Source organism: Lissotriton helveticus, chromosome 8 (assembly GCF_964261635.1).
Source record: "Lissotriton helveticus chromosome 8, aLisHel1.1, whole genome shotgun sequence".
NCBI classification, from domain to species: domain Eukaryota; kingdom Metazoa; phylum Chordata; class Amphibia; order Caudata; family Salamandridae; genus Lissotriton; species Lissotriton helveticus.
In genome coordinates, this window is record NC_136069.1 from 301,439,014 (window position 1) to 301,457,705 (window position 18,692).

At 43.2% G+C, this 18,692-nt stretch overlaps 1 protein-coding gene across 4 annotated transcripts in view; it reads left to right on the forward strand.

Annotated features, from left to right (window-relative positions):
* PARP4 (poly(ADP-ribose) polymerase family member 4) overlaps positions 1-18,692 on the forward strand; it is a 2,216,130-nt gene that overhangs the window by 316,656 nt on the left and 1,880,782 nt on the right. For all 4 annotated transcript variants that reach the window (XM_078657066.1, XM_078657067.1, XM_078657068.1 and 1 more), the window contains one exon: positions 14,639-14,737. In XM_078657066.1, the coding sequence (XP_078513192.1) occupies positions 14,639-14,737 (99 nt within the window). The remainder of the gene's footprint in view (positions 1-14,638; positions 14,738-18,692) is intronic.

Below are 18,692 nucleotides of genomic sequence, written 5' to 3' on the forward strand. Positions count from 1 at the left end.
GACAAAGATGAAGACATCCCGCATGGACAATCTACCGTGAGTACAGTCCCTACCTCGCCCCATCTTCCACTTCCATCGAGAGAAAAGGCTTGTGACCAACCCGTGCCCACGGGCCCCGGTCGGCACCGAGATCATGCTTTCGAAGCCCTGCCTTCGGGCTCAGCACCGAAGCCTAGCAAAAAGCCTTCTGGCTCCGAAAAGTCCCTTGCCAAGTTGGGCACCGAGCCAAAGACTTCGGACCCGAAGAAAAAGTCCGGCACCAAACATCCTCCATCGGTATCGAAACTAACTTAGGATCCGAAAACTCCGGCCAAGAAACCATCGGCACCGAAACATTCAGCACTGAAACACACGGAGATGCCGAAGTCACCTAAAAAGCCTGTTTTCAGTGATCCGCTCGACAAAGTGGATCCGAAACAGATCATTTTGGTTATACATCCAAACACTGGACATATCGCCACTAAAGTGACTTTAAAGAGGGGTGCTACTACAGAAGAGGAATACCACATACCATTAAAGAAGAGAACTGTTGGGACAAATCCTTCCCCTCCTCCTCTTCCTTCACCTTCCTCCCCAGACTATACCTGTTCCAATTTGACCTGAGCACTCACCACCACACACACCTGACAATCAGGGTGATGGGGACGGGGATGATAATGATGACAATCAGCCTGGAGATGTGTGGGATAATTATAATATTGATTCTCCCACTGCCAACGACCCTGACAGATATCCTACCAGGCCCTCTCCACCAGATGACAATGTAGGATTTGTTGATTTGTTAATTAGGGCTGCTACTTACCATGGGGTCCCACTAAATAGTGAATCCCTTGAAGAGGACTTCCTTTTTGAGACACTACACAGCACACAAAGGTCTGCACACATGTTGCCCATGTTGAAAGGGATGACCAGACATGTAGACAACATTTTTAAGGATCCTGTTAGAGCATGTATCCTTACCACTAGGGTACATAAAAAAAATACAAGCCTGCCCCATCGAATCCAGTCTACATAAAGGGTCAACTACCATTAGATTCATTAGTAGTTTCTAATGCACGTAAAAGGGCAAACTCTCAGACTACTGAAGACGCACCACCCCCAGATAAAGAGTCTTAACTCCTTGAAAAAAAGGATAGCCTCCCAGGGTGCTAACTTCTGGCCTATTTCTAATACACAGGCATTACTAGCACGGTATGACCGCGCACACTGGGATGAAATGGAACAATTCATCCAATTTCTTCCCCAAGAACACAAATCAAAAGCACAAGACCTGGTTCGTGAGGGACATTCATTTTCTAATAACCAAATTAGATGTTCCCTTGATGCTGCTGATACATCTGCCAGAACGGTGAACACTAGTGTTCTTTTAAAAAGACACGCCTGGCTGCGCATATCAGGGTTTAAACCAGAGGTTCAAGCATCCATGCACCTTTTTGGGCCAGTGGTAGACACTTCACGGGATAAAATGAAAAAAGATACTGAAGTGGCTAAATCCATGGGAGCCCTTCAGTCTCTACAAGGGCGTGGTTCCTTTCGTTGCTCCTTTTATCGAGCAGGGTCTACAAATACTTCCTCCGACACTGCGTCCATCTATAACGGCAATAACCAACCCTCAGGTTACAAGAGTTTCTTTCAAGGCAAATTACAGAAGAAACAGCAGCAAGGGCAGAGGTAGATGTTCCGATACACATACCTCGCCATCCAATACAAAACAGTGGCTAGCCCACAGTTCCGCCCGACCACTTAACACCTGTGGGGGATGACTGTCACAATTTCTACCAAAGTGGCAGTCAATAACAACAGACAAGTGGGTTCCAAAATATCCATTCTGGTTACTGCCTGGAGTTCATCAACACTCCTCCAAATATTCCCCAAAGTCGCACAGACTTTCACCGGATCACCTAGACCTTCTCAAACAAGAAGCACAGTCCCTGTTACTAAAACAAGCCATAGAGCCCATACCAACACAACATCAAGGGTCAGGCGTGTACTTCTTTTACTTTCTAATTCCCAAAAAGGACGTCTCTCTCAGACCCATATTGAATCTCGGAGAACTCAACTTTACATACAGTCAGATCACTTCCACATGGTAACAATACAACAGATACTGCCTCTTTTGCAAAAGGCGACTTTCTTAAAGGACGCCTATTTTCATATTCCAATTCATCCGGCTCACCGCAAATTTCTCAGGTTCGTGGTAGCAGGTCAACACTACCAAGTCAAGATGCTCCCATTCACCAGTGCCCCCAGAGTCTTCACAAAATGTATGGCGGTAGTGGCTGCGCATCTCAGAAGACAAAGAATACATGTCTTTCCATATCTGGACGACTGGCTCATCAAAGCAATGTCGCAAGCACACTTCACCAGCTAGGGTTTTCAGTCAATGTGTTAAAATCAGATCTTCAGCCAAACAAAATTCAGGATTACCTAAGGGCCACTCTAGATACTCAAAGGGCTCTAGCGTGTCCGAATGCAGCCAGATTTTGAAACATTCAGGCGCTCATTCTCAAATTTCAAGCCACTCAGTCACTCAAGTGTTTATGCAACTGCTGGGAATGATGGCATCTTGCATCATGATCGTTTCCCATGCCAGGTTACACATGCGTCCACTTCAAGAGTGTTTAGCCAGTCAGTGGAACCAGTCACACAGTCTATTAACCGATCAAGTGGGGAAACAACCTTTACAACGCAACTTTTACGACGCACTACCATTACAACGAAACTTTTACAACGCAACATCCATTACATCGCATGCCATTACAATGCAACCATTACAACGCATGACACTACAACGCATGTCATTACAACGCAGTCATTACAACACATACCATCACAACGCATAGTACCCTTACACTATCCAACACTTACCCTACTGTTGCACCCCCTGGAGTTAGAATAGTAATTTTTACCCCTACACTATCCAACACTTACCCTACTGTTGCACCCCCCTGGAGTTAGAATAGTAATTTTTACCCCTACACTATCTAATACTTACCATACATGCAATGTAATGGTATGCGTTGTAATGGTATGCGTTGTAAAGGTAGTATGCGTTGTAAAGGTAGTTTTAAAAATTCGTTGTAATGGCATGCGTTGTAATGGAATGCGTTGTGATGGATGTTGCGTTGTAAAAAATGCGTTGTAAAGGTATGCGTTGTAAAAGTATGCGCTGTAACGTCATACATCCATCTAGTGTTGGTAAGCTGCCGTACTCATCGCTCTCTGCAGTCGTGGAACACACAAAACCAATAAAAACGGCGGCTGTTCATAGACCCGATTCCACAGACAGTGTTAACAGCGGACGCATCCCTTACTGGCTGGGGAGCTCATCTTCAACAACACACAGTGCAAGGGCGGTGGAACCTACAGCAAAGGTTGCTTTACATCAATCATTTAGAGCTCATGGCAATCTTTCTAGCGCTCAAAGCCTTTCAAGATCACCTGTCTGGCAAAGCTGTACTAGTCCGAACCGACAACATGACAGCTATGTATTACATACAGAAGCAGGAGTTCAAGTTCAAGTTGAAGAATTTGTATAGCGCACTACTCACCCAGAGGGTCTCAAGGCGCTTGGGGAGGAGGTTACTTATTTATCGAATAGCCAGGTTTTAAGTTCTTTTCTAAAGGAGATGTGGTTCTGTGTAAGGCGGAGGTGAGTGGGGAGTGAGTTCCAGGTCTTGGCCGCCAAGTAGGAGAAGGATCTTCCTCCCATGGTGGATCTTTGGATACGCGGGACTGCGGCGAGGCCTTGATTGGAGGATCTTAGTTGGCGGGTGGGTGTGTAGAAGGATAGTCGAGTGTTGAGGCATTCGGGTCCTAGTTTGTAGAGGGCTTTGTTTGCGTGGGTGAGGCGACGGAATGTAATTCTCTTGTTGACGGGAAGCCAGTGGAGGTCTTTCAGGTGGCCGGTGATGTGATCTTGGCGAGGGATGTCCAAAATGAGTCTAGCCGATGCGTTTTGGATGCGTTGGAGTTTTTTCTGTAATTTGGCTGTGATTCCGGCGTAGAGGGTGTTTCCGTAGTCCAGACGACTCGTAACCAGTGCGTGGGTGACAGTCTTTCTTGTCTCGGTGGGGATCCAATGGAAGATTATTTTGAGCATACGAAGTACGTTGAAGCAGGAGGATGAGACGGCGTTGACTTGTCTGGTCATCGAGAGGGAGGAGTCTAGGATGAAGCCTAGGTTACGTGCGTGGTCTGTGGGTATGGGTGCGGAGCCTAGATCCGAAGGCCACCATGAGTCGTCCCAGGCAGAGGGGGATGATCCTAGGATGAGCACTTCTGTTTTGTCTGAGTTAAGTTTTAGGCGGCTGTTTTTCATCCATATGGCTACTTCTTTCATGCCTTCGTGAAGGTTGGTTTTGGCGGTGTTGGGGTCTTTGGTGAGGGAAAGGATCAGCTGGGTGTCGTCAGCGTAGGAGATGATGTTGAGGTTGTGTTGGCGCGCTATGGGAGCGAGTGGACTCATGTAAACGTTGAAGAGGGTGGGACTGAGTGATGATCCTTGTGGTACACCGCAGATGACTTCGGTGGCCTCTGATTTGAATGGGGGGAGGCGGACTCTCTGGGTTCTTCCTGCGAGGAACGAGATGATCCAGTCCAAGGCTTTACCTTTTATACCGATGTTGCTGAGGCGTTGTATGAGGGTGCTGTGACAGACAGTGTCGAAGGCGGCGGAGAGGTCGAGTAGAATGAGGGCCACTGTTCCTCCGTTGTCCAGTAGTGTTCGGATGTCGTCTGTAGCTGCGATCAGGGCGGTTTCGGTGCTGTGTTTGGCTCGAAAGCCGGATTGTGAGGGATCGAGGGAGTTGTTGGATTCGAGGAAGGCGGCGATTTGGCTATTGACGGCTTTCTCAATGACTTTGACCGGGAATGGGAGGAGGGATATAGGGCGGTAGTTTTTAAGTTCGGAGGGGTCTGCTGTGGGTTTCTTCAGGAGGGCGCTGACTTCGGCATGTTTCCAACTTTCTGGGAAGGTGGCAGAGTTGAAGGAGCAGTTGATGACATCGCGGAGATGGGGTGCGATGATGGAGTCTGCTTTGTTGTAGATGTGGTGGGGACATGGGTCGGTTGGTGAGCCAGAGTGGATGGAATTCATTAGGCGGATGGTGTCTTAAGTGGTGATTAGGTTCCAGGCGATGAGGTTGTTAGAGGGCGGTTTAGGTTCTGAGGGGGGAGGAGAGGATTGTTCGTTGGAACTGTTTTCGAAGCTGTTATGTATATCTGCAATTTTGTTGTAGAAGAAGGAGGATAACGAATCGCAGAGGTCTTGGGAGGGAGTGATGTCGTTTGAGGCTGCGGTGGGGTTGGTGAATTCTTTGACGATGTTGAATAGTTCCTTGCTGTTATGGGCGTTGTTGTCGATTCTTGAACGCTGAATTCTTGGTGGATCGAATCAGCTGGTGGTGTTTGCGGGTGGCTGACTTGAAGGTGGTCATGTTGTCGGTGGTTGGGTTTTTTCTCCATGTTTTCTCGAGAGTACGGCATAGCTTCTTGTATTTCTTGAGGTCATCGTTGAACCAGGGGGCCTTTTTGTTGTCTTGTTTGGTGTGATGGTATTTCAAGGGTGCTAATTCGTCAGCACTGTGAGTGATCCATTGATTGAGATTGGTGGCGGCTTGAATTGGGTTCGATGAGAGGGCGGGTGGGTTCTGGTTGAGCGATGTGAGGAGTTGGTCGGTGGTGATTTTGTTCCATTTTCTCCGGGGGATAGGTTGTGGGGGGTTGTGGGTCGAGGTGGTTTTATAGCTGAAGTGAACACAGCAGTGGTCCGTCCAATGGAGATCTGTGGTGTGGTGGAAGGAGATGTGTTTGCTGGAGGTGAAGATTGGGTCGAGCGTATGTACGGCTACATGGGTGGGGGTGTCAACAAGTTGTTGAAGGCCGAGGTTGGCCAGGTTGTCAAGAAGGGTGGTGGTGTTGCTGTCGTTTTTCTTTTACAGGTGGAAGTTGAGGTCTCCTAGTAGAATGTAGTTCTCGGAGGCGAGGGCATGTGGACTGATGAAGTCAGTGATGTCTTCGCTGAATTGTTTACGGGTTCCTGGAGGCCTGTAGATGAGGGTGCCTCTGAGTGTGGTCCTAGGGTCGGTGTGGATCTGGAAGTGTTCGGCGGTTGTAAGGTTATCGTCGGATCTGGTCGTGATTTTGATGTTGTTCTTATGGACGATGGCGATGCCTCCTCCTGTTTGGACGGTGCGGTCTTTCCGGATGATCTTGTAATTGTTCGGGATGGCAATGGCGATGTCGGGTGTTGATGATGCGTTCATCCATGTTTCAGTTAGGAAGGCGACGTCCGGTGATGTAGTGTCGAGTAGATCCCAGAGTTCCGTGGCGTGTCTGTGGACCGAGCGGGTGTTCAGCAGGATGCACTTTAGGTGGTTAGAGTCGGAGCTGTGTTTGGGGTTAGTGGGTGTGGGGTGGGTCTTATCGCTGGTAAATTTGCAGGAGCGGCAGGCGAAGGGACCGTGGGTACGTCCCGGGGCAGCTTCGTAACATTGTGGTGTGTGTCCGGGGTTGAGGGCGAGGAGAGTTGCGGCGTCATAAGTTACGCGGGAGGGGTGGATCATGCGGGGGCCAGGGGGTCGGGCGCTGGGCTCGGTACAGGCGCGGACGGGCGTAGACGGGCTTACCTTTGGCGCACCTTCGGCGCGCATGGGGCGCGTCCGCTGCGCGTGAATGCTGCGCGCAAGGGCATCAGTCATAAATGGATAGTGAAAGGGGAGGGGCGAGGGAGGGTCAGCTGGGAGGCGGTAGCGGGGTGGAGCTACGGGAGAGGTCACAACAACAAAATGGATGCAATTATTAAGCGAAAGCGGGGCACAGCCGAAGCAAGCAGAGATCTGGCCAGTGCTAGCGTCACAAATAAATGCTAAATGCAGGCGATGCGGTCAAAAACTTAACATCAATCACTATATGCAACAATTAGTTCCCACTATTCTGGCGATGCAGCGCAGATTAAATATCAGGCAGCAGCTATCTCGATAATGCAGCTCAAATGAGCACAGTTGAACAGTCAGCAGGCTACGATACCAGGCGCTACGAGGAGAAAGCGCTGTCTCAGGGAGCGTGGTGGAGCGACCGTCTCGGGGCAAGCCCAGATGGTCACCTTCTCTTCAACTGTCCCACTTAGCCCAAGACAGCTGGAGGTGGGCGTTTCACCACAACATTTATCTCCTAGTAGAACATCTCCCAGGAGTCAATAATCAGATTGAAGATCTCAGCAGGCAAAAGCTATCAGATACATGAGTGGGAACTTCACCCTCAAGTTCTCCACCCATACTTCCAAGCCTGGGGAGTCCCTCACATAGACCTGTTAGCAACACCCGAGAATTCAAAATGCCAAAGGTTCGCCTCCAGGTATCCACACCCGTTGTCCAAAGGCATTGCTCTATGGATGAACTGGTCAGGGATATTTGCCTACGCTTTTCCGCCTCTCCCACTCATTCCATCAGTGGTTCGGAAACTCAGGCAAACATCCCTCACGCTAATATTAGTAGCTCCAACATGGGCACATCAACCCTGGTTCACAACCCTGTTGGAACTCTCTCTGGTACCACACCAAAACTTCCATTTAACTCCCAGTCTCCTCACACAGAGCCATGGAGAAATCAAACACCCAGATCCCAAACAGCTGAACCTCGCGATCTGGCTCCTGAAGTTATAGAGTTTGGTTATCTCAACCTTTCACCAGACTGTATGAACATTATTAGAGAGGTCAGAAAGCCTACCACAAGGGCCTGCTACACAGCCAAATGGAAACATTTTGTTATCTATTGCAATAACAATCTCATCAACCCTCTTGATGCTTCCATACAGAACATACTGTGCTACCTATTACATTTACCGCAGTGAGCATTGGCCTATACATCCATCAGACTGCATCTCGATGCCATAGCAGCTTACCTTCAAAATAGGCAACATTTATCGATATTTCACGTGGCCATCATCAAAGCATTTATGGAAGGGCTAAAAAGAGTAATACCACCAAGACTTCCACCTGCTCAGTATGGAATATTAACATAGTCCTCACAAGGCTAATGGGTCAGCCATTTGAGCTCATGCTCATATGTGAACTACAGTTCCTTACTTGGAAAACAGCTTTCCTCATTACAATCACTTCATTGAGGAGTGTGGGTGAACTACAGGCACTAACCATAGAAGAACACTCTTTCCATTTACATAAAGAAAAAGTAGTTCTACATACAACCCCCAAATTCCTACCTAAGATTGTATCTGCATTTCACATCAATCAGTTGGTTGAATTACATGTGTTCTTCACTCAACCTGATTCTGTTTCAGAACGAGCAACTTGTCCAGTTTGTGGGGAAGGCAACGAGACGCTGGGTCATTTCTTGTTTGTTTGTCATGTATATTCTGTTCCCAGACGTGTGTGGTTGGCCCCCATGTGTAGAAATTTGGGTACTAAAAGCAGCATGGTTGCTCTACGTATTGTTAAAACTACCTCCTTAAGTTGGATTATCATAGCGACCGCAAAGTACTTGGGGTGGGCGTGGGTAACTAGGCAGAGATTGCTAGTAGGGTGACTACTCTCTGCCTAGTTGTTCAGAGACTGCTAGTTTATCTATTCTCTGTTCCCATGCCTGGTGTCTATCTGACGAAAAAAATGTATATCAATTTTTAACTATGTAATTGGATTGTGTTTTAATATGTTTTTAAAATATGAACTTTGCACCTTGATGGTAATTAACTGGATGTAATGTTATTTCAAATCTCTTTTTATGTGTTTTGTGCTTAAAGTCATGCTGACTTAGAAATTTAATTGTATTTTATTATGTGTTTGTTTGTCTGCTTTTATGAGTAACCACTCGAATAAAGCACTTTTGAACTTGAACTAGAACGAGCTCTACCTACCTTAGATGTCAGAAGAGCTCTTTTGTATTACACTGAAAGAACAAAATCATTTCGTAAAACCAAACAACTCTTTGTCCCTTTTGCACCACCTCACAAAGGCAATCCTATCTCCAAATCAGCAATTGCTAGGTGGATTGTTAAGTGTATTCAGATTTGTTATCAAAACGCCAAAAGGACTCTCACAGTACCCCCTAGAGCACATTCCACTCACAAGCTAGGGGCTACTATGGCTTTCCATGGGAATATCCCTATTACTGATAACTGCAAAGCTGCAACATGGTCTACACCACACACATTTACCAAACACTATTGTGTAGAGGTGTTAGCAAGACAACAAGCTAATGTGGATAAAGCAGTACTTAAAACATTATTTCAGACAACTCCAACGGTTACAGGATAGCCACCGCTTCGGGTAGACTGCTTTATAGTCTATGCAAAGCATGTGATCTACAGCTCACATGCTTCGAACAGAAAATGCTACTTCCCCAGTGTGCATCTATTATTGACATTTAGAGCTGTAGAATCTCATGCACCCACCCACCTCCCCGGGTACCTGTAACTGCTGTAGTTCTCTGTTTTTACTATACATACTTAAGCATGGACATCTCTATTCTTTACTACTACTCCATTCTCTCACCCTCTGCGGAAAAACATCTGAAGATGGAGTCGATGAGCATGCGCACTATCACCTAAGGGAGTAAGTAAGTAAAATTTTATTTGCACAATTAATTAAAATCTTTGCAATAAACACATACAAAATTGGCTGTTGTAGAAAAGGAGTGTTCGAGTCTATTAAAAAGGTCAGTACGATTGTTGGTTAAAAGAGTAATGAGACGGTCGCTTGGAGAGGATAGGGCTCAAACTTGGTCAGATGGTAAGATCAAGGAGTTAATATCTGTAATAAACTTTACAAAGTGTGTCGCCATCTGAGGTGAGTCCCCCCTCATGCAGGCATCTCGTGCTTCTTGACATGTCCTGAAACTAAGAAGAAGCCAAATTGGTCTCTGCCAGAAAATTACTTGGGCTCGTAGCCGAGGACATATACACAAGATGTGAATGAGGTTTTCCTCTTCTTGGTTACAAAAGCGGCATTTGGAAGAAGCTTCTTTCTTATATCCTTGGCCAAACTTATATGCCTTCAGCGGAATTAAGCCAAAGCGAAGTCTCATTAGCTGGAGTTTAATGTGTGGTTTCATAGAAGATGCAAGATAAGACGGTAAGGTTTTCGAGGCATATAGTTTGGAGGCCCAGGAGCCATGGAAAAGACGGAGTACCTGTTACGCATCAAGGTCATTTGATAAGATTTTTGCTTGTTTACTAAGAAGCTTCGATTTCACCTCGATGGGCAAAGATGTTGACCATATGTCTTTTGCTTCGAGGGAGTCGAGGCAAAATGTTAGATATTTGTTCCACAATGTTTTGGGGTTAATAAGCACTGATCATATGCAACTCTTTAAGGTGTGAGGGGTAGCTTGTTTCGCTTTTAGACAATAAGAGATATATCTCGCGCTCATAGTCCATCGCATGGATGATAGAGAGAATTCTTTCCGAATTTGGGCGTGGGAGGTCGAGTTTGGCAACCGAAAGACCCTACGGTAGCATGATGATTGTGCTTTGTCCAGCCAGTTGTTATTCATTTTATCTTTAAAAATTATTGCCCCAAAAGAGATTGTGGGAAGGAATTTTGCGGTAATCAGTTTTATCAGTGGAACTAAGTCCTGGGAGTGCAGAGCGTTCTTCGTTCTTATGAAAGCCCCCTCCAGACTACAAGCAACTGCCTGCATCTCAGTTGTATGCACGGAGGATCTCCGTTTATGATCAATCCAGACACCCAGGTACTTATATGCGGTGACAGTCTCTAATGGTTTCCCTTCAATGAACCACAGGGGCTTTTTTATCTCTGTAGAAGATATTACCATTGCTTTGGTTTTAGTAACATTTATCTCTAGCATATTGGTGTTACAGTACTGGGCGAGGGAGTCGAACAGTCTTTGAAGGCCCACCTGGGTTTGGTCCAAGAGAATGGTGTTGTCTGCGTATTGCAGAGTTTGTATTTTTTTTAGTTCGATTCCAGGGAGAAAAGCTCTGGAACGGGACAGCCATTCAGGGAGGTCTGCAAGGTACAGGTTGAAGAGTAATGGTGCAAGGGTGCACCCTTGTTTTAGGCCTCTGCTAGTATAGATTTTGTTAGAAGTAGACCATCTCGATGTTACTCTTATTTTAACCCAGGTGTCTGTGTGCAGGGCTATTAGTGCATTCAATAGTGACCGTGGGATGCCCCATCTTGCCAGTTTTTCCCACAGTTTAGGCCTGCTCACGCTGTTGAAGGCTTTACGAAAGTCAATAAATACTAGGTACAACAATTTGCCTTTTGATGCTAGTGAGGTTTCCATCAGGTGAGCCATACAAATCAGATTGTCCTCAATATGGCTGCCTCTTTGGAAACCAGTTTGGGTGAAAGGAATTAAGTTATTATTTTCCGCCCATTTTGTGAGTTCCTTTAAAAGGACGCTAGCATATGCCTTCCCGTCCACATCGAGTAAGGCTATCATCCTGTAATTATCGGGATAGGAGCGCGAGCCCTTTTTATGGAAGGGGACGAGGAGTGATCCTTGCCAAGATGCCGGAATAGGGCTTCCCAGTATTGCGGCCTCAAAGAGAGGGATCAGTATCCTGGCCCATTTCTGGGCGGAGGCTTTGAATACTTGAGTAGGGATTCCATTGGGTCCAGGGGCGCCTCCTGGGCGCATTTTCTTTATTAGCCCTGCTATGTCATCAGTTGTTAATTTGACGGAGGAGATTATATCATCACCTCGTGACTAGGGAAAACGTCTTGCAGAAAAACAAAGTGCAAACATCCGGACACAACACTAGATGGCGATCCTATGCAAAGAATGTGATTCTACAGCTATACATGCCAAGAACAGATGCATACTGGGTAAGTAGCATTTTCCTTTTGGTCACATTCAGTAATATGTGGAAGAAATGGTGTACTTGATTCTTTCCAGATGGACTCTACCCTGGCAGATGCGTTGAGCTGTTATTAGTCTCAGTACTTGATGTCCTACGCAGACTTGCAGACAGGGGTGCTGGGTGGTCCCGAGTCCCTTTCAATTTAATTTGTGGCCTTTGACACCATTGACCCTGTCATCTGATTCTACTAGGCTCGGGAATGCTGGCCTCACTAGAATTGTGCTTAGCTGGTTTACTTCTTGTATACCAGAGTGGTACCAGGTAGTCACATTTCCTCCGTTTCAGTCCAAACCAAGAACTTTCAATTTTGGTGTCCTTCATTAGTCAATCTTGGCCCCTCTTTTGTCCAACATGTGCATGTGCCTCCTGTCCCATCATCTTAATTAGGTTGGAGTCAGATTTTATATGTATTATGATGATACCCAATTGATGTTTGGGTTTTAGTGGTTGTCCTTGATTTCTACCATTTTAGCAATCAGTCTTTCTCTGGTTTGCTCGTGAATGCTCTATGCCCTACTCATATTTGTCAAGATGAGTATAAAGAATACCATTTTTACCATATCTGGGCACATGTCAATTTGGAGATTTGACTAAAGTGTCTTATCCACTTATAAGAGATTTTTTGATTTTGCTCTGAAAAGTTTGAACGTCGTGGTATTAGTTACTGAGTGCTTCTCCAATAGCTTTTGAAGGTTCGCTAGTGGATGTCTGCAAACTTTATGAAACTAAATCCCACCAACACTCTGCTTCTTATCGCCACTTGAAGGGCCATGGCTCTAGAGGACCTGTTTGGCCATCCATTATGGGCCTTTATCTCGCTCCTGCTGTAGTAGTCTCTAATTTAGTCATTCAATTTGATTCAAATCTGTCTCTTGATACCCAGGAAGCAGAGATTGCGAGTTCTTGTGTTTTTTCAAATGAATTCTGTTCGCTGCAATCTTCCTTTCAATGAAAACATATTTCAAGTCTTTGTGATAAATGCCCTGGTCCAATCTAGATTGGATTATGGTAATGCCATCTTCCAGTCCACGCCAGAACATTTTTGTTACTTTTGGGGGCTGTTTCCTCTCTATTGCTGCTGCGAAAATTTTGAACTCTCTCCACTTAGATCTGCGAATGGATTCTTTCATGAGGAAATTATCAAAAATCCATTTTTACAACCGTTTGCAGACAGGCCTCCTAATTATTGTTTGGTTATTAAGTGCCATAAACTATGGTGTACACGTGCTCTATAAATTACCCTAACATAACTTTGGTCATTTTACACTGGACACAACAGGTTCTGCCAAATTGAGTATTGTGTTTTCATTGCTTATGGCAGACTTTGGCTATAGAGAAGATCTCCTATGATCCGAAACAGCAAATCGTGGATCTACAGGGACAGTATTCAATAGTCATCTAGCTGGAGCACAATCACCCACCCGGTCTTAGTGCATTATAGCTGTGTATTTAGTTTTGCTCCCAAGAAGCAGCACTGGGATCAGGTGGAAAGTTGGAGGAATGAGATCCTCACTACTAAGTAGTATTCACAGTTGTTACTTTCTTGATGACCCACATCATTTCTAGAAGCATAGTTCTGACAATATTGTAATTGTCTGATATATTGAACATCTCTGGACTGTGTGAAAACCACCCATAACATTTAAAAATACAAACACAAGCATATTCACCTCATTGAAGGGAATTTGGAAAGTTTATATTATGGTGATTGTTTCTAAATAAATTCAGCTGTAGTGCCTTGCAAGCACGTTTATACTTATTACTCCTATTTGTAATGTTATCAGGAGGTCCCCATCTGACTATGGGGAAGGTTTCAAGCTTGTGAACTTAAGAAAGAGAAAACTGTAGGTACAGATAAGTAACATTTTTTTCTGTTTACTAAAAAGCCAGAACTGACTGAAGGTGTCCAATATGACATTTGCCATGTGGCAACTTCACACAAGGGCAGATAAAGAGTAAAGACATTCATACTTTTACCATATTGTTTTAGTTCTTTTTCTCTTCAAGTGTTCAGAACAAGAAAATAATTTAACTTACTGTCATACAATTGCATTAGTCATAACAGATTGTTACAACTTGTGACAAGGAAGATGTAAGTACGCATCAATTAAATAGTAATTCTATGTTATCACTTGTTTTCTCCGACACCTGTTGACTTGTCAAGTATATGAAGTGTGATGTTTAAATTAAATTGTGAAAAGAGGCTGTATCATAAAAAATAACCTGCACATTGTTTTAACTGACTTCATCCTGCTTGCCTGTCAACCAATTAGCTGTGTTAATTTTTACTTGCAAAAACAGTGAGTCTCCTACAAACCAGACGGTGTTAGTATTGTGACAACTATAGGCTGCTGAATCACTGACAAGCCTCTTAGTGAATGAATCCATGGTCAGGGAAGGGCATGTACGTTGTGCATGATAGTAGTTGCCTGCTTTCAAAATTCAGATTGAACCTGTCAGTGCACATCCATATCCATGTACATGTGATATATGCAATGGCCAATTCACTCATCCGTGGTCTAAAACAAGGTGAATCATATTCATCTGTGGGTGACCAGGTATTACCCATGGATAGCAGTGGTAAGGCTTTGAATATAAAAACAGGGAGGTCTCAATCGTCATATATGTAAGCCCAATAAATGTATTACACGTTTTGAACTAAATTCTCTTTATTTTTTGTTAAAAGCGTTTTGATAATTCCAGATAAAAGTAATGTTTTATTGGTTTGTGCAGCAATCATCATGCTGAGTAATCTATTGTGACCTTCATTGTTTCATGCTTGTGTCTGTTCTAGGGGTCTGCTGCTACCAAAGGTAGTGGTAGAAGATCATGGCGTGGAAAGAACAGACATTGGGAACTTGGGAAGCGGGATTTACTTCAGTGATTCTATAAGGTTTGTCTCTTGTGTTAATGCTGGTTTATTTGTGTTATAGTTGTTACCTCTGATCTCTTTCAAGTCCCATAAATGCAATAACAGAAGCACAATTTTCTGTTCTGCTTTCTTCACCATTGTGTTTTACCAGAAGCAAATCATTATTTACCCAGCACGATCAAGTTGGTGATGGCATGTCAGCTTACTAGGGAATGCAAACTTTTACTTGCTTACGTTTTTTGGTTGTCTAGTAATAGAATCACATGGACAAGTCCAGGTGTTGTCATCAAGACAGGGCAGTTTGTTAGTTTGGCGAATTTCTGAGTTGGGAATTAATAGTTTAATTAACCCAGACTTGTGAAACTCACACTTAGAGTTTGGTTAAGCTGATAAAAATCAAAATTGACTAAATGCACTGGACCTAGTATCAAATCCCAGGTTTGATTGAATGATAAATATTCCAGAAAATCTTACAATTGCTAAAATGGTATGAATCTAAAAATATATGTATATTTTTAATTTGAAAATAAGTTACCTACATTGTATTTGAAAGAGACATACAGTTGTAAAGATGTACAGCACTCATAATTGCTTTCTGAGTGTAGGAAGACATAATAGTATTTCATACACAATGATCTACTACAATTTTGTATTCGTATTTTGCAATCAGAGAAGGAACGAACCAATCAAATACATATATATTGCCAGAATTATTATTTTGATGTGATTCAATCTATGGAACAAATATGTGTCCTTGCCGATCAGGCATATACCTAGTGGTTATGGAAATTAAGGAGAGAAGGGGAAAGGGACAGAGAGAAAATGGAAGGGCTGGACCTAGCTCTTGTCTGAATGTAAGACATCTACCTTATTCAAGCTGTGTACAACAGGATTGCTACAGCATAGTAGTTCTGTTTTGACATTGCGCATGTGATAGTGCCAGAAGTGTAGTTATGGCTTTGTGGTGGTTTGGATAAATCTTCAATCTTGTCCAGCTTGTTCTATATTCTAGGTTTTGGACACTTTCGATTTAAGTATATTTTAAAAACATTATCTGCACTTACTAGTAAACTAGGTTTGAGATCACCACACGCAAATATAGATGTGTTTCAAGTTTTTCCATTCTGAGAGAATGTTTTTATGCCCGTGTTGATTATGAGATCTAAGAGAGGAATGTCTTTCTTGCAGAGAGGCATGTAGGTAAGAAGGGAAGGTTTCAATAGTGATGGAGGGTAGGTTGATCAGCGGTCCAATCTAAGTTTATCATTTTGAGTATGTGATGCCTAATTGCCTCCAAAATGATTTAATATAGCGGCATTCTAGCAGGTCTTGAGGGGGTCCAATATGCTTTGGGTAGGTGCAAGCGCTGTTTTGTTGACTGCAAGGATTAACCAGATTCTGCCCCAGGGAATGACATCTCTACTTGATGTAAACAGAATTGTAGATTGGTAGTGGCTTTTGAGTAATGTGGTGCGAGTAGTTTGCAGATTGTGGAAGCATAATAGCTTCTTTTGGTTGTTTCTCTATTTAGTGATGGAGAACAATAAAGTGGTCTTCTTTGTGCCCAGGTGTTTAACTATTGTTATACCTTTTGTTGTCAGTTCTCACAAAACAATGCCTTTACTGAGTTCTAATATGTTAGTTATGTCATAGACAGTCCAATGTGGAGTGTTTCATTTTCTTTTGGAGTTTGTTGCCTAGACTTTGTAGGACAGGAATGGTATTCATGATGATCAATGAGGAGTTTTCCATTTTGACCAACTTCACAGGGATGATTGAGATCAGATTTAGCGGGTACACCAGATTTCATATACTTGTTAGCCAAGGGAAATCTATGAACCAGTGAAGACCCCGTCTGTCTCTGTAAGCTTTTTGGTATCTTGTAAAGCCCATGGGGTTAAAAACATTGAGTTTTCTTGGTAACCTCAACTTGTGCAGAGCTGTTTTGGATTATTTCTGCACAGAATAAAATTAGTAATGAGGTCATCAATTTTCATTAGAAAAGTCTTTGGGGGAGATGAATTGGCAACATGCTAATGACAACATTTACCAACGAAAAGATAATAATTTTGATGGTTTAACTCCTGCTATACCAGGTAAATAATTTGGACGAGGGATCATCAAGGTGAGGTTTGTTAGGTCCTAGGGTTTCATTTCTATTGTATTTTATGGATTAATTAAGGCTGTGTTTGAAACCTATTCCAGGGTATTTTATTGTAGTTTTGTCCCACTTCAAACTTGTGTTGTGAATTAGAGAGTTATGACTTAGAGTATTAAGTGGAGGATTTCTGTTTTATCGTTGTTTAATGTATAACCTGAAGCCCCAGCATAATTCTCTGTTGTTTCCATAATTGCAGGAATAGCGATTTCTGCTTTTTTCTGTGAAGATGACGAAATCATTGGTACAAGCTGCCGGTGTTTCGTCTTCTCCTGAACTTTCCCTTTGCAACCTTGCTCATGCCGCCCCCTTTGTTACTCCCACTACATGCAACTCACCTAGATTCCCCCATCGCCTTGTTTGACAACAGAGATTTACACACTACCAACTACCATGGGTTAACTGGGTCCAACACACTCTAACCCTCACACAATAAATTCCATGTGGTTGTACTATATATTCATCCAAATGCTAAAACTATGGTATTGTATAACCTGAACATCATGCCTCTATGAATATCTCCAATTTTGCTTGAACCAATCGTCATAATTATTTATCCTTCCTTGTTCTTTAACCCTGCAACACAGTTGTTTGTTATTCCCATACCTACAAAACCTCAATATAAAGAATGTTCAAAATAAGCTGCCGGTGTTTATGTTCCAGATCTGAAAGGGAGGCCTGCAATTTTGTTATTTTCTCTAATAGAAATCATAAGGGTCTGTATTGTTAGTAAAATAAGGAGAGGAGAGAACTGGCAACCCTGTCTAATTCCCTGTTGTAAAGGAAAGTTATTGAATAGATTCCTGTTGATGTTGATTCTTGCACAAGGCTAATTGGATGTTGCTAGAACCATCTGGCTATATTTTTATCTCTGAAATAATTAAGGGGCAATCCTGTATTCCTGGAAACCTGGGTGTGTAATCTAAACTTAGACAAATGTCTGTTTCCCTTGGAGAGAGCTATTGGCCTATGCTCTCAAGGCAATACACAATACCAGAAAACTAACAAGACATTTAGGTATATTCATACAAATGTACTGTTTTGAAATAGCAGTAGTAAGATAATAACGGGAAGGTAGGTGCTCCAAAATATGCCACAATGTACGTGAATAGTGACAAAAGTGAATATTGGTGCTATTGTGATATAAAACCAATATATATATATATGACTGGTGAAATTATTTAAGTGCAACAAAACACCATTAATATTAATGAAAGTTCTGTTATGTTTGTTCCATATTAATTACAGTCAGCAGGATACTTCATCCATGTTTTGACCCCAAAAATAACTTCCACAGGATCTTCATCAGAAACAGTGAATGGTAGCAACCTGCAGTGAATAAATTCAATAGATCAGCCACTAAAGACTGTTAGTGTCCCAAAATAGAAAACCTCTTATTGGTTTGGCAGGAATTGTCTCACCCATATAGCCATCCATGTGGTATGCAAAAATGGATTTCTCAATGTTTCTGGATCGCGAAAAAGGGTGTCCCATTGCTATTAGATCACCAGTTACTTAAAGGTGATATTAAACAGTTTCCTTTCATCACTTTATACTTCCATTCAGCAAAATAGACTCTACAAAAAGGAGTAAGTAATGTATCCGAAAATGTACCACTTTTTATATTGGAGAAATTCGAGCAGGTGCAAATTATTATTACACTAGTTTGTGAGTATAAAATATCAGCGGTGTAAAAAACGAATTGACTGAGCCGTATGTATGATGGCACCATACATGGTGAGTAATCATTTAAAAGAGAGTACAATTCTGTAACCCAAAAGAGACAAGGTGCTGAGAGCACCAAATTTTTCATGAACC